This window comes from Chiloscyllium plagiosum, unplaced genomic scaffold (genome assembly GCF_037043375.1).
Source record: "Chiloscyllium plagiosum isolate Xiang-an unplaced genomic scaffold, Cpla_swu_hap1 HiC_scaffold_4, whole genome shotgun sequence".
In the NCBI taxonomy this organism is placed as follows: Eukaryota; Metazoa; Chordata; class Chondrichthyes; order Orectolobiformes; family Hemiscylliidae; genus Chiloscyllium; species Chiloscyllium plagiosum.
This window is the reverse complement of record NW_028270142.1, coordinates 30,489,200-30,505,709: the sequence shown is the minus strand read 5'-3', so window position 1 is coordinate 30,505,709 and position 16,510 is coordinate 30,489,200. Positions and strand designations below refer to the sequence as shown.

General features: G+C 42.4%; 1 protein-coding gene across 9 annotated transcripts in view; it reads left to right on the top strand.

Moving 5' to 3' along the window:
• amph (amphiphysin) overlaps nt 1–16,510 on the top strand; it is a 231,425-nt gene that overhangs the window by 99,471 nt on the left and 115,444 nt on the right. For all 9 annotated transcript variants that reach the window (XM_087986067.1, XM_087986066.1, XM_087986065.1 and 6 more), the window contains exons 3-7: nt 1,131–1,185; nt 3,790–3,884; nt 6,093–6,188; nt 13,142–13,249; nt 14,188–14,273. In XM_087986067.1, the coding sequence (XP_087842193.1) occupies nt 1,131–1,185; nt 3,790–3,884; nt 6,093–6,188; nt 13,142–13,249; nt 14,188–14,273 (440 nt within the window). The remainder of the gene's footprint in view (nt 1–1,130; nt 1,186–3,789; nt 3,885–6,092; nt 6,189–13,141; nt 13,250–14,187; nt 14,274–16,510) is intronic.

Below are 16,510 nucleotides of genomic sequence, written 5' to 3'. Positions count from 1 at the left end.
GGCAGAAAAGCCCACAGATGGCCACTTCTTGTCCTACCAATTTGCTCTAAGTGCACACAATTAATGTCCACTTAAGGACCTTGTTCTGTCTGTATTAAAATGCTAGGAGGTGGCGACTTCACAAACTAGAGAGCGCAACAAGATAATTCCAGTCTGCTTCATTGTAAGCTCCTCTCAGGCAACACTCATTCAGTGTGGCTAAAACCCGGAATCAGGAAGTGGGGAGCTCAATAAGGTCCACATCCTTTCATTTCCACCCACCACCCCATGATGTCATCCACTTGATTCCTCATCCCACCATCATTCATCTGTATCTAGGTTGAGTATTTAAATAATTTCACAATTTAATTTCGCAAATGTTATCTGCTCTTCAACAGCATTTACTTTTAATCTAAACATTTGTAACTCCCACAATATGAGTTACAACCCTTACTGAAAATGGGATCTGTTTGAAGTCATTACTGATCTGTCTTCAGGCTTCCCTCAAATGTTGAAACACATCCTGCTCCCTTTTCTCTTCCAGTGAAAATGGGGTGGAACTTCTTAAAATGGTTCCATTCTGGAATGTCTGCGGAGTCTTATGACTTCCAAAAAGTCCTGGTCTTGATGTTTGACCAGGCTGGAGCAGAAGTTGAGTTGGGTAGGAATGAAGTGCAAGAACAAAAGGGGGTGAAGACTGTTCACTTCAACAACATGGACAATAACTGAACTACACTGGGACAGCTGGATCTATATGAATGGTTCAGAAATGTATTCATTTTAAGTGTCTAATTAAAAACCATGTTGAATAGCATAAACCTTTTTAGGTTGCAGTGTTTGTCTGAGAGCTTCTTTGCATTTTAACTTAAGTTTAGAACTTCCAATATTTTGTATGAGATTGTGTCTGAAACAAATTTCTGGAACTGTAATTTAATTAATGTCTCAGGAGATAAGTTATTATGTGTTCATTTTGCAAAAGATCACTAGTTGATAACCTTTCAAGGCTCGAGGCTATGAGGCAACCAATAAATTTGGTTAATTATTCAGTCACATTTTGCTTCAAGAATGAACTGTGCATGTTATCATAATACATTGACATGCTTTCCAAGTCTTATTCAATAGCTGGAGATATTTTTATTCTTCTTTTTCAGGCAGAAGGCAGTAGATTACAGAGGGAACTACGGGGCTATCTCACTGCAGTGAAAGGTTGTAATACAATTTTGAAATCTCTTTTAAGATTTGTGTGATGGACATGAAATTTGACACGTAATTATTCAACCAATCCTAACGTTTCAAAGCTGCTAAAACCTTCACAATTATATTGAGCCCATCATTTTACTGTTTTATCAGGCTCCTGCAATCTCAGTGGGAAGTTTGACTAGCTGAATGATAGTTTGGAGAATCAATACCACCACAGTATAACTTTGCATGATCCCACCTTGTTTGGCTCCCTGTGGGGTTGCTTATAAAGTCTGCAGGTCTCACTGTCTATTCTTCACATTAAGTGTGCAAAAAGAATGGAGGCTACAATAGGGTGTCAAAACTTGTTAAATTCATCTTTTGATTTCCAGGGTTTGGGAAGAAAATGAATTTGTGTAATATTTTGGAAGAACTTAAGTTGCTGTTGCCATTGCCGTTGCCAGGGAATCAAATCCGACTTAGATTCCCTACAGTGTGGAAACAGGCCCTTCAGTCCAAACCACCCTCTGAAGAGTAACCCATCCAGACCCATTTTCTGCCTGACTAATGCACCTAACACTATGGGCAATTTAGCATGGTCAATTCACCTAACCTGCACCTCTTTCGATTGTGGGAGGAATCCAGAGCACCCGGAGAGAATGTGCAAACTCCACACAGACAGTCTCCTGAGGCTGGAATTGAACCTGGGTCCCTGGTGCTATGAGGCAGCAATGCTAACCATTGTGCCACCGTGCCATGATACATTTTCCTCTGTGCCATCTTTTAAATAACTCAGCCCCACCATTCCACTGTGGTTAAAAAAAATTCCACATGTTCATTATCCTCTGAGAGAAGAAGTTCCTCCTCATCTCTGTCTTAAATGGGTGATCCCCTTACTCAGAGATTGCATCATTTGATCCTAGACTGTCCCACCAAGGGAAGAAAGCTCTTGAAAAATCATGTCTGAGCATTTAAACTCCCCCTCATTCTTCTAAACACCAGTGAATTCAGGCCCAATCTACTCAACCTGTCCACATTACAAAATCCCTTCATGCCGAGGATCAGCCGAGTGAACCTTCTCAGGATTTCCTCCAATACCAGTATTCCTTTCCTTAGAGAGGGAGAATCAAGATTATTCACAGTATTCTGGATGTGGCCTATGTAATGCTTTGTAAAAATTTTTAATGAGACTTCCTTATTTTTAGATTTCATGCCCCCTAATACCTACTAAACTTGAATTCTTGATTATTGGGATTTATGCATAAGGACTGCCAAATCCATTTATTCTGCAGTCTTTCGACATTTAGATCATATTCAGCTCCACTATTTGGCGTGCCAAAGTAGATAACTCATATTGTCCTACCTTATATTCCATATGCCTAGTTACTTCCTCATTTATTTCACCTATCTTCCTTTCCAGACTCTTTGTGTCAACCTCAGAACTTGCCTTCCCAATAATTTATCATCTGCAAACTTGGCAATAACATGTTCACTTCTCTCATCCAAGCCAATATATCACATGAACATTTGTATGAATAACTGTAGCTATTTCTTTTAATATCTTAGGATACAACCCATCAGGTGCAGAGAGCTTGTTGTCCTTTAGCCCTATTACGTTCTCTAGTACTTTTTTCTCCAATGATAGTTATTATACTTTCCTCCACTCTCTTTTTGCCCCTTGATCCCCACAAGGCATCAATGTGGACTTCAACAGTTTCCTCATTTCCCCTTCCCCCACCTCACCCTAGTTCCAAACTTCCAGCTCAGCACCATCCCCATGACTTGTCCTACCTGCCTATCTTCTTTTCCACCTATCCACTCCACCCTCCTCCCTGACCTATCACCTTCATCCCCTCCCCCACTCACCTATTGTACTCTATGCTACTTTCTCCCCACCCCCACCCTCCTCTAGCTTATCTCTCCACGTTTCAGGCTCTCTGCCTTTATTCCTGATGAAGGGCTTTTGCCCAAAATGTCGATTTCACTGCTCCTCGGATGCTGCCTGAACTGCTGTGCTCTTCCAGCACCACTAATCCAGAACTATTAAGTACAGTTCAAACTCAGAAAGGACCAACTATTTATGTTGACTGAATTTCTTGAAAGATAGTTGGCCTGGTGGCTCAGTGATTAGCATTGCTGCCTCTCAGAGCCAGGGACCTGGGTTCTATTTCACCCTCGGCTGACTGTGTGGAGTTTGCATGCTCTCCCCCTGTGTGTGTGGACTTTCTCCAGGTTCTCCGGTTTCCTTCCTCAGTTCAAGAATGTGCAGTTTATGTGGATTGTCCATGCTAAATTGCCTATTGTGTCCAAGAATGTGCAGGCTAGGTGGGTTAGGCATGGGAAGTGTAGGGCTACAGGATTGGGGATGGAGATTGGGGAGGCTGCTTTTCAGACATTTGGTGTGGACTCGATGGGTCAAATGGCATTCTTCCAGACTGTAGGGATTCTATACTCATCTTTCTATGACATCCATTCAGCTAATTATCACTATTCTCCATGACTTGAAAATGGAAAATTCATTTCTATTGAAAAAAGAATAGTCAACAGGAATGCATGTAGTATTATCCAAAATCAATGTGTAAATGCACATCTTTAAATGAGTTGACAATCTGGTCTATTTATTTTCTTCAGGGATGCAGGAAGCCTCCACGAAGCTAACAGAGTCACTACATGAGGTTTATGAGCCTGAATGGTATGGCAGGGATGATATTAAAGCTGTGGGACAGGTAGGATCAAGAGTTAAGAGGATCAGCTACCTCTTAACAGAAGACTGATCACTTGTTATATTCTAATGAATACTCAAACATGAATTCTTGTTATTATGCGCGATATTAGTGATGCAGAATGGATGATGCAGCTAGCTAAATTATGACATTCATTGAGATTTAGGTGAAAATATTTGAGAGATGTTTCAATCTTTGAAGGGGATATGGAAATGCAATTATTTTATATTATTAAAGAGATCGCTATCTTTAATTTTTCTCCTTGCAAGTAATTGGGTTCACTTCAAGATGTAAGCCTTTGGCTCATCCAGTCATTTTTAAAAGGGCAGTATTCTGGATTGTTGCAATTGGGCCATTTGGTGTAGAATGGAAAACTATTCAGAAATAAGTTGATAATTCCTGCATTGTAGCTTGTGGCTAATTTGTATATATTGTCCTGAAGCGGACTGTAATGCAACAACTTATGTAAAAGATTAATTTAATCAGATGCAAATGAATTCTTGTGGGCATTCTGATTCACTAGAGCTATGTAAGTGGGTAAAAATGTCAGTGATATTGCACACGTTTATGTCCCTTTGAGGGTTAATTTAATGTGCTGTCCAGCTATGGCATCAGAAACTAGCAAGATGCAGTGCTGTGCTGCTGTTTTTGAGAAACCAATACGCTTCATGACTTCAACCTTGGAAGGAAGCAGAAGCAAGAACTTGAAGGCTACAGTGACTTTGGTGTCTACTACCAGGGCTTAGCAACTGGTGCGATGACATGCAAGGCATAACTGTCTCTGACCACCAGCTTAGAGGTTCACAATCTCCTGCTATACGGGGTCTTTACTATCTCCAATGGCACCATTTTAAACAGTAGATGCTGTATTGAAGGCTTGACTTGCATTGTCTTCATACTGATTTTTGCTCTTCTGTCCCATTCTGCTTCATGGCTTGCCTTACCTGTATACGTTTTGCATGTCACCACAAATGAGGTCGAAAATCTTACAAATGTATGCCTATTGCCAGCTGTGCTTTTCATTCTTGGCAGGAGCTATTGAATTTTCAAAGCCATCTTGCCCCTGTTCTACCAGGAGTTGTTGACCTTATTTCAAGCCGAGTCATTTAATGCACACATTCCTTGCCACATGTATAATGTCAAATGCACTCCCTTGCATTGTGTCCGGTTGCCCATTTGCGCCACTGACCATCTTAAAGATCAAGTGTGATGCCTTGGGGTCAACTCCAACTGGTTTCTGGCCACTGTTCCCACCTATGTTCAGGTCAATTTCAAAGCTTACTGGTTCTTTAAAAATTGAGACTTCAGCCCCTGACAAGTTAAACGTGAGCATTTTAACACATCAAAGTGGAGTCAGTTGGGAGTACAGCTAGATTCCCTTTTTCCTGTCCTGGTTATAGTTGCTAGAGCTGGGATCCAAATTGGCATGCACTTGGTGCAAATATTTCAGCCACACCCTCTCCCCCCCACCACATCCCCACTTCTGTTCATGACCTTAGAGAGTGTGGAAATGTCATCCCTATCACTGTATGTGAACACAAAGTCTCAGGCAAATATATAACATCCACTCTGCGTTTTTAAAAAAATCATTGTCAGAATGTGGTGTTGCCTGACAAGATAGGCAATTAATAGCCACTTCTTAGTGCTTGGCAAGGTTTTCTTCCTGGAAGTAAGTTGATGAGTGGCTTGCTTGGCCATCCCAAAAGGCAGTTAGTTATCAACAATGTTGGTAAAGAATTGAAGTCATATATAGACCAGAATGAATAGGTGACAGATATCCAAAATAGCAAAAGACTCAGATTTCACCATCCATTCTTCCAAGTCTCTTCCTTCATTGTTTAGAGAATGGCCTCTTTAAAAGTACTCAAGGGTTTTGCATTGCCATTCCTCCTCCTGCCTGGCATTGTATGTTTCATCTATACCTGCAACTGAGTAATTTTGACTGGAAGATATTCACACTCAAGTGTGCATCTATTTTTACCTGGAAGCTTGCTGTGTGGATATGTATCAGGTCATACCATTCAATCACTGTTTATCGTTCACATATCACCACCTGTTTGTGCATTTTGAGGCCTTGCCCATTACTGAGTTGACCATTTCTCTCTGAATATTCCAGATTTTTGATGTAAGTCATTGTATTCAGATGCTGATGAACTATTACTGAGCTACTGTTTTTATTCTCTCTGAAATGATCCTTTCCCTACTCCTCAGAATTGTGATTTGCTGTGGGCAGACTTCCACCAAAAACTGGTGGATCAAGCTTTGTTAACCCTGGACACATACCTGGGCCAATTTCCTGATATTAAGGTAAAGCATGATGAGGAAATATTCAATTGATACTGATTATTGAATTTCATATATGCTGCACAGGTTAGGTTTAGCTTCAGATTACATTGTAAGTCAAGCTCTGTATCAACTATGCAATTGCAACTGTGCAATATCAATCTGTTCTGATTTTCAAGAAGTTAATAGGAATTAAAGTGACCAATCTGGTATTCTCCAAAATGATTCCCACTGAATCGACATACAGGTATATTACAATGTTATGAAGTAGATACCTATTTAATGTTTGCGGGCAAGGTTTCATTTTCAGTACAAAGCTTTGGTCGTTGTGTATATGTGAGGAAGTCTGCCAGTGACGGTGGGGAGGCATTGACTAAATATTTTCCCGTGTACCTCCCCACTTGTGAAACTCTGCAGCAGGAGGAATTGTGGACAGCATCAATTTCAATACATTTAACAACATTAAACTGACATACATAGACAGTGTATATTTAATTTGTATAATATGTACTTGTTTCCTGCAAATTTAGTCCTATCTTGTTTCATAACCTTTTTCACAAATAAATTATTGGTGATTTTAACTTACATTGGGAGCAGAGCTGTTAAAATAGAGCAATATTCCCTTCCCTCCCAACTCCCCAATTTAGCACTGAGGGTTTTTGAAATAACTCCACAAAGGCCAGTATCCCATCACCAAGCCTCCCTTTATTTACATGTGGTGAGTCCTTGATAAGATCGAGCTCCCTCAGAGCTCTGAGAGTCAACAGAAATTCTGATACTCCTGTTGTTATCCGTCACCCCCAGGGCTCCCTGATTGCATCAGATTAACAGCCCCAATTAGGGAACTCATATTCTATGATGTCCAGCTGGCTGACCTTGTCACAATCACTACAGTTTTGGTTTTGAAGATTTCGCTAGATTAAGTTATTGAGTAAATCTAAACTACATTCCCATGAAAGAGTAGTGCTCCTCAGGGTTCCAAAAAAATGAAATCCAAGCCATTGATGCCCCAGGCTATCTATCCATATACCAGACTCTCAGAATATTGCATTCGAAGTTCCCTCATACCATTAGGTTTCACTAGAAACAAATAAACAGCTTCTTCACACGATTCAAATCTGTGTGGAGTTTGGCACTCAATATTCAGTCAGTCAGCTCCTAAACCACACATACCTCCATCAGGATTGAAAATCCATTCATTTTGGCAACTGAATCTCACTTTGTCCAACATTGGCTTAGTATCAAAGTTCAACTGTTCATACGGTGTGTGCTAACATTTTAACAATGCATCCGACAGGATAAATGCAGGAAAAAGACTTCTTTGTCCTGTTGTTTCAACCACTCAGATCAGCTCTGGGCTACCCTGTGAAGGCTATAATTATATGTTCTTGGGCTTCAATATCAAACAGGCCTCCATTGCTGCTATATCCAATAAACTCACACTGTCTTTTGACCTCATGTGAACTGCCAGAGCCTTTAGCTCTGTTGACAACCTTGCTAAGTTGATGCTTACCCCTCTCCAATGTCACAAGCCTTAAAATGCCAGAGAATGTAAGTCAGGCAAGCCATTTAAAGTGCATTGTGATCCCTGTCCGAATATCACCCCTGGGCAGTGAATGTGAAAATCTAGGAGAAAGTGAGGACTGCAGATCCTGGAGATCAGAGCTGAAAAATGTGTTGCTGCAAAAGCGCAGCAGGTCAGGCAGCATCCAAGGAGCAGGAGGATCGGCGTTTCGGCCATAAGCCCTATTCCTGAAGAAGGGCTTATGCCCGAAACATCGATTCTCCTGCTCCTTGGATGCTGCCTGACCTGCTGCGCTTTTCCAGCAACACATTTTTCAGCTTTCAATGTGAAAATCTACCCCACTGTAGCACAGAAGAGAATGCAGAGTGGAAGAGGATTGGGTTTGGAATGCTGCACCAAAGAGTTCTGACAGAAATAATAAAGGTTATAACTAGGATCAGAAATGAAAAAGTAAGGAGCAAGATGACCAAATCTTCCACCCACCACCCTCCACCTCTACCCCCCACACCCTACCCGCCCAACAAAGTTTGAGATTTTTTAAACTCCTGTGCCTTTGTTAAACATGTATTCTTTCATGGGATATGGATATCAATGGCTAAGCCAGGAATTTTGCTCATTTCTAATGAAAACTGTTGCCTTGAGGCATTCGGATGGATAGATGAATAGTTTAGAGGGCTATGGGCCACATACTGGCAAATGGAACTAGATTAATTTAGGATACCTGCCCGGCATGGATAAGTTGGACTGCAGTGTCTGTTTCCGTGCTGTACATCCCTACGCTCCATAAGTGCTGCAACCCATTGATATGCTTCCAACCTGCTATCCATCTAAAATGGCCCCAGTAGAGAGTCTGACAATACCCACTATTGTATTCACAAGAAGCTCCCATCAAGGCACACTGGTGGTCACTACCTATCACTGCCATTTCCACTGCATCCCCCATTTATACTCAGTTCCCATCTTCAACATATTTGTTTACTCCATATTGAGCCCTGACGCCATTCTACCCGTACGATGACACAGATTTCCTTGTCACCCTCCCCCACCCCTGTCGGCCACTGGACACAAGTTCCAAAAAGGCCCAATATTGACCATTCCCTGGATTGCCACCACCTCAAACATGATCATGCCCAATCTTGTGGGTTGTAAGCAGAAGCTTCCCTTGGCTGAGTGCAGTTCTTCTTGACTCAACTGAGGATTACTCCCCTTCAGCTCTGCAACATGCTCATTTAGAGTCATAGAAACATAAAGATGTACTGCAGAAAAACAGACTCTTCGGTCCAACTCAACCATGCCAACCAGATATCCCAACCTAATCTCGTCCCATTTGCCAGCACTTGGCCTATATCCCTCTAAACTCTTCCTATTTATGGCCTTTTAAATGTTGTAATTTTACCAGCCTCCACCACTTCCTCTGGCAGTTCATTCCATACATACGCCACCTTTGTGTGAAAACGTTGCCCCTTAGGTCTCTTTTACATCTTGCCCCTCTCACCCTAAACCTATGCCCTCTCGTTCTGGACTTCCCCACCCCAGGGAAAAGACTTTGCCTATTTACCCTATCCATGCCCCTCATAATTTTATAAACCTCTATAAGGTCAGCCCTCAGCCTCCAATGCTCCAGGGAAAACAGCCCCATCCTATTCAGCCTCTCCCATAGCTCAATTCCTGGCAACATCCTTGTAAATCTTTTCTGAACCCTTTCAAGTTTCACAATATCTTTCCGATAGTAAGGAGACCAGAATTGCATGCAATATTCAAAAAGTGGCCTAGCCAATGTCCTGTACAGCCACAACATGACCTCCCAACTCCTGTACTCAATGCTCTGACCAATAAAGGAAAGTATACCAAATGCTTTCTTCACTATCCTATCTACCTGTGACTCCATTTTCAAGGAATTATGAACCTGCACTCCAAGGTCTCTTTGTTCAGCATCACTCCCTAGGACCTTACCATTAAGTGGAAAAGTCCTTCTCTAATTTGCTTTTCCAAAATGCAGCACCTTGCATTTATCTAAATTAAACTCCACCTGCCATTCCTCAGCCCATTGGCCCATCTGATCAAGATCCCTTTATACTCCAAGGTAACCTTCTTTGCTGTCCACTACACCTCTAATTTTGTGTCATCTGCAAACTTACTAACTATATCTCCTATGTTCACATCCAAATAATTTATATAAATGATGAAAAGTAGTGGACCCAGCACCGATCCTTGTGGCATACAGGTCTCCAGTCTGAAAAGCAACCCTCCACCTTTGGTTGAAGTACTTTCAGTGTATTTGCTGCATTGGCACCTCGCATATGCACACTGTGTGAGGTTGATGTAGCACTGTGCCATGCAGCAATATGCCCAATCCCTTGACTGATGACTGCTGACAAGCAGGACAAACTGCCTGGATTTGTGTCTGCACCAAGCAGCAAGCTAAATGTGCTGGAGGTACCAAAGCACAAGAATGCAAGGCAAGACAAGGCAGACGTGCTGCGATCACACAAGTAGGTGCTAAGTGAATGCAGCCTGGCCCAATCAATGAGTGAGATGGTGGTGTCCCTGCAGCAGCATTGCAGTGAAACATGCCATTGTGCTCCAAAGTGCAGTATTACAACCTCGGAGATTTACTGTTAGTGGATTGTAGGTGTACCATGATAATGTGGAGAGGCTGGCACATCACTGGCTGCAGATATCTGTGGAAGAGTGTGGTTGTGTCCAAGATAGAGGGCCAGAGGAGCAAATGGAAAGCTGTCAGTTTGACTGTTCTGACAGGAATTCTTATATTCTGGTTTCTATCTGGCTCATGCTAAAATAGCAACCTACTTACTAACATGACTTGCTGCTCCCAATGTTGAAGAAGGCCTTTCTTGGTCTCAAATGTGATTCTCCCTAGTCTCACAGAAACATCATTCAGAGCTTTTTAAGTTTCCAGCTAAAATCAGCCAGTGGTTCTTTTGGGTTCCAACTAATATTTATCTCTTCAGAAGCAGCACTAAATAACACATCATCTGGTCATGATCACAATGCAGTGCTAGATCTCCTGGACAATTTGGTGAAAGGGCGGAAGAAAGATGGCTGCTAAAGTGGTGATGTTAGTGGTTGCCAGAGGAGGAGCCTTGATGCCATCCTGTCACAATGCCAATTTGCCAGCAGCTGAAAAGTTAGCAGCTCGGCTGCCCACTGGGTGGTCAGACAAGCATCTCAAGTGACCATTTAGGATCAATTGCCGCTGCATAGGGAGGTGTCTGGGTGAAAACTGCAGCCTCTCAAGGAAAGCTAGTCAGAGGTCATCCTTTCAGGGCCGTCCATCACCGCAAAGGGTGGAGCTTCTCTAGAAATGGTATGCTCATGGCTGTCACTGCTCTTCAATGCCCACTGACTGCTACTGTCCCCAGCCTGACTTGTGCCTCTTCAAAGGTATCTGGCCATTTAGGAATTGTTACCCTGAGGCTACAGCTCCAGCACAGCTCGTCATGAGCCAAAGGGGCTGCTGAACCTTCCTTCCAATTGGGTCAGGAGCTGTTATGACTGGGCTTCTGTCCTTAATTGCACAGCAACAAGGCCATTGTCTCCTAACCGACTGCTGTGGGGAATCTACTCGCTGAGTCACACTGTCAGGCCAAGCGAGGTGACCTTCCACTTTCAGCTCCTACAACAGGACCACACTGTTAGCAACAAAATGCTGCCAACTGCATGTAAAACCTTGCTGTGCACAAACTAGCTGCTGCAATATCTACATTACAAACGGACTACTGCAGTATCTACATTACAAACTGGCTGCTGCAGTATCTACATTACAAACGGACTACTGCAGTATCTACATTACAAACTGGCTGCTGCAGTATCTACATTACAAACTGGATGCTGCAGTAACTACATTACAACCTAGCTGCTGCAGTATCTACATTACAAATTAGATGCTGCAGCACCTACATTACAAACTGGCTGCTGCAGCATCTACATTACAAGTTGGCTGCTGCAATATCTAAATTACAAACTAGCTGCTGCAGTATCTACATACAAACTATATTACAAACTGGCTGCTGAAGTATCTACATTACAAACTAGCTGTTGCAGTAACTACATTACAAACTGGCTGCTGCAGTATCTACATTGCAAACTAGCTGCTACAGTATCTACATTACAAACTGGCTGCTGCAGTATCTGTAACCCAAATTAGATGCTGCAGCACCTACATTACAAACTGGTTGCTGCAGCATCTACATTACAAATTGGCTGCTGCAGTATCTAAATTACAAACTAGCTGCTGCAGCATCTACATTACAAACTGGCTGCTGCAGTATCTACATTACAAACTAGCTGCTGCAGTATCTACATTACAAACTGGCTGCTGCAGTATCTACATTACAAATTAGCTGCTGCAGTAACTACATTACAAACTGGCTACTGCAGTAACTACATTACAAACTAGCTGCTGCAGCACTTACATTACAAACTGGTTGCTGCAAGATTTATATGACAAACTGGCTATTGCAGTATTTACATAACAAACCAGCTACTGCAGTATCTACATTACAAACTAGCTGCTGCTGCATCTACATTACAAATTGGCTGCTGCAGTATCTACATTACAAGCTAGCTGCTGCAGTAACTACATTACAAACTGGCTGCTGCTGTATCTACATTACAAATTAGCTGCTGCAGTATCTACATTACAAACTAGCTGCTGCAATAACTACATTACAAACTGGCTGATGCAATAACTACATTACAAATTAGCTGCTGCAGCATCTACATTACAAACCACTGCTGTAGTATCTACACTACAAACTAGCTGCTGCAGTAACTGCATTACAAACTAGCTATTGCAGTATCTACATTCTAAACTGGCTGCTGCAGTATCTATGTTGCCAATTAGCTGCTGCAGTATCTGCATTACAAATTAGATGCTGTGGCATCTACATTACAAACTGGCTGCTGCAGTATCTACATTACAAACTAGCTGTTGCAGTATCTACATTACAAACTGGCTGCTGCAACATCTACATTACAAATTGACTTTCTACATTACAAACTGGCTGCTGCAGCATCTACATTACAACTGTGACTGGGCTTCAAAAATTTTTGTTTTGTCTGAAATGCATTTTGGAGCATCCTGAGGCCATGAAAGCTACTGTAACAATATGAATCCTTCTTTCTCATTCTGAGCTGTCTGTAATTGAGGCTTTTCTCTGGAATGGAATTAATTAAAAGTAGCCATTTATTTTCAATCATGTAGCAACAAAACAAAGAGGAAGCTCATCTCTTGACCACACAAATATCCATTTTCCTTTTCTACCTGTATTCAGTTAGAGACAGTATAGTGCTTTCAACGTCTCTGTTAGACATATATGTCAGGGTGGCACACATTAAAAGCCAATGGTGCTAGAATGTAAAGGTATATCCTCTGTAAATAGCATCAAGGTGGTAATTCTCTTCTCACTTCTTTCTGCATCTTAAATAGACTCGAATTGCAAAACGCAGCAGAAAGCTCGTTGACTATGACTGTGCACGACATCACTTAGAATCTTTGCAACATTCAAAACGAAGAGACGATAGTAAGCTTACCAAGGTATGTCATCAGAATATATCACAGTTACTGCTTTGTTATCCATGATTTGGAGGTGCCGGTGTTGGACTGGGGTGTACAAAGTTAAAAATCACACAACACCAGGTTATAGTCTAACAGGTTTATTTGGAGGTACTAGCTTTCGGAGCGCTGCTCCTTCATCAGGTGGTTGTGGAGCACTAGTATACTCCACAACCACCTGATAAAGGAACAGAACTCCAAAAGCTAGTGCTTCCAAATAAACCTGTTGGACTATAACCTGGTGTTGTGTGATTTTTAACTTTGCTTTGATATCATTCATCTTATCATTGAAATGCCAAATTGAGAGTTGATATATTTGACATTGAGCTATCAACTGCTGAAATGTTTGAAGATTGACATGTGTATTGCACCAGACCTATACAAGAGAGAATCAGCAAATGTTACAGCTCCCCAAAAAAGGGACAAATATATCTTAATGTTGGCTTAAGAAATGTCCACTTCGGACTGAAAAAAGAATCATTTGGGACAAGGGTTCAAGATTTGACTGAAGTATTGTAGAAAGGCTTGAAACTGGTTGCACAGCTGTTAATTTTTCAATATAAATCTGCTGTCACTATGAGCCAGCTTCAATTGTACCAAGAATAATGTCACATGAACATTGAATGAATGTTAAACTGAAGAGAAACAGAATAATGACAGACTAATCCCACAGCCATCTTAACCTTTGGAACTATTGGCCTAGTCTGTGTTGGAAAAGAAATCAAAATAATGATGAGCATAATTTCCCTGAGCTTTAAGTAAGTTGTCTTAAATTGTAAGTTGTTTCAAAAACTTCTTTTGATTTTCTGTGTCATCGATTTAGCATTTATGAGGTCTTCAGGTTCCCTCATCCAGTAATATTTACAATGAAAGCAACATCATATTTAAGATAAATGACAAATACTTTTGATATCTTTTAGGCAGAAGAGGAGTTTCAGAAAGCTCAGAAAGTGTTTGAGGAACTAAATACTGATCTGCAGGATGAGTTACCAGCATTGTGGTCAAGGTATTAAACTTCATTTGCAAATTATTTCTCTTGTTTACCTCTTACCTGTATATTAGAATTAGAATTCCTACAGTGTGGAAACAGACCCTTCGGCCCAGCAAGTCCACAATGACCCTCCGAAGAGTAACCCACCCAGATCAATTCCCCTATTACTCTACATTTCCCTTTGACTAATGCACATAAACTACACATCCCTGAACACTGTGGCAATTTAGCATGGTCAGTTTACCTAACCTGCACATTTTTGCTCTGTGGGAGGAAACCAGAGCACCCAGAGGAAACCCACGTAGACGCGGGGAGAACGTGCAAACTCCACACAGACAGTCACCCAAGGCCGGAATCAAACCCAGGTCCCTGGTGCTGTGAGGCATCAGTGTTAACCACTGAGCCACTGTGCCACCCTGGATCTTCAAGAAGAAGTCTAAGGTTTGAACCCAACCAGCATTGTTGTTCACATCAATGAAGGTGATTCAGTTGTTTTTTCTAGCAACTCAATATATACATCACTTAGTTTGTCCTTTCACCCAGAATTCAACATTTGGACCTGATTTTAAATGGGAGGATGGTTTGGAGTAATGGTTTGGAGTGGATAGTCTGATAGCAAAAGAAAAACTTGAGATAGCTTAATTTCATTTCATCTCATGGGCCTTATTTAAATACTGCTGGTTGTATTCCCACACCTTCCGAATGGAATATCAGTGGGAAGCAGTAAGCATTTGTTTGACTCAGTAGTTGCCCAGAAAGTAGATAATACTTGGACTTAGTTGCTGAACTGGATCATGGAGATGATCCAGGATTTCCTGGATGATCCAGGATTTCCTTGTTACTGCATTTTTAAAAAAAATGTTAAACTCATCCTTTCAAGCCCCTGGTTCTGAACAACACCGCACTGAGTTTGACTGATGAGAAGCTTACTGTCATTTCACATGCAAACAGCTGAATAGGCTTGCAGCCTGGTCTTTGACAGGCATATGTTGCTACCTGTTCACTGGAGCATATTAGAACAACACAGTGAGTTTCTGATGGCACCATAGTGGGCATGTAACCTGGGCAGTTGTAATTACCGATACCCCTGGTTTCTCTTGGGCAGATAGGGTAAATGTTGCCCCCCCCCACCCCCAGTGAAATATCATTGACACAAAACATTGGCGTTGAAAAGTCTGGCACTGGGAAAGCACAGCAGGTCAGGCAGTATCTGAGGAGTAGGGGAATTGACATTTCGGACATAAGCCCTTCATCAGGAATGTGTGGCATGTGGGAAAGGAGTTGAGAGATAAATAGGAGGATGGGGGTGGGGGTGAGGTGACTGGGAAGGTGATAGGTAGTTGTAGGTGGGGGTGATGGTGTTAGATTGGAGGGGAGAGTAGAGTGGATAGGTGGGAAGAAAATGGACAGATAAGACACTTCAAGAGGGTGTTGCTGCATTGGAGGGTTGGATTTGGGATGAGGTGAGGGGAGGGAAAATGAGGAAGTTGACATTAATGCCACGTGGTTGAAGTATCTCAAGGCGGTTAGATGAGGCATTCTTCCTCTAGGCGTCGGGTGGCTTGGATTTGGCAGGGTTGGAGCCCCGAACTTGCATGTCCTTGGCGGAGTGGGAGGGGGATTTGAAGTGGTCGGCCACAGGGCGGTGGAGTTGTTTGGTGCATGTGTCCCAGAGATGTTCCCTGAAATGTTCTGCGGGTTGACGTCCTGCCTCCCCAGAGTAGAGGAGACCACATTGACAGCAACGGATACAGTAGCTGAAGTGTTTGGATGTGGAAGAAAATCTATACTGGATTGGAAGAATCCTTTGGGGCCTTGGTTGGAGGTGAGAGGGGAGGTGTTGGTGCAGGTTTTATACCTCTTGCTGCGACAAGGGACGTTGCCGGGAGTGGAGGGTGGGTTGGTGGGGTGTGTGGACCTAACGAGGGAGTTGCAGAGGGAATGGTCTCTGCGGAATGCAGATCGGGTGGGGAGGGAAATGTATCTCTAGTGGTGGGGTCTAGATTGTAGGTGGCAGAAATGGCAGACGATAATGCACTGTATCTGGAGATTAGTGGGTGGAAGGTGAGGACCAGAGGGTTTCTATCCTTGTTGCAGTTGGAGGGGTAGGGTTTGAGGGTGGAGGTGTGGGAAGTGGAGGAGATGTGCTGGAGGGCATGATTGATCTCATGGGAGGGTAATTGCGGTCCTTGAAATAGGAGCTATCTAGGATGTTCTGGAATGGAATTGCTCTTCCTGGGAGCAGGTACAGC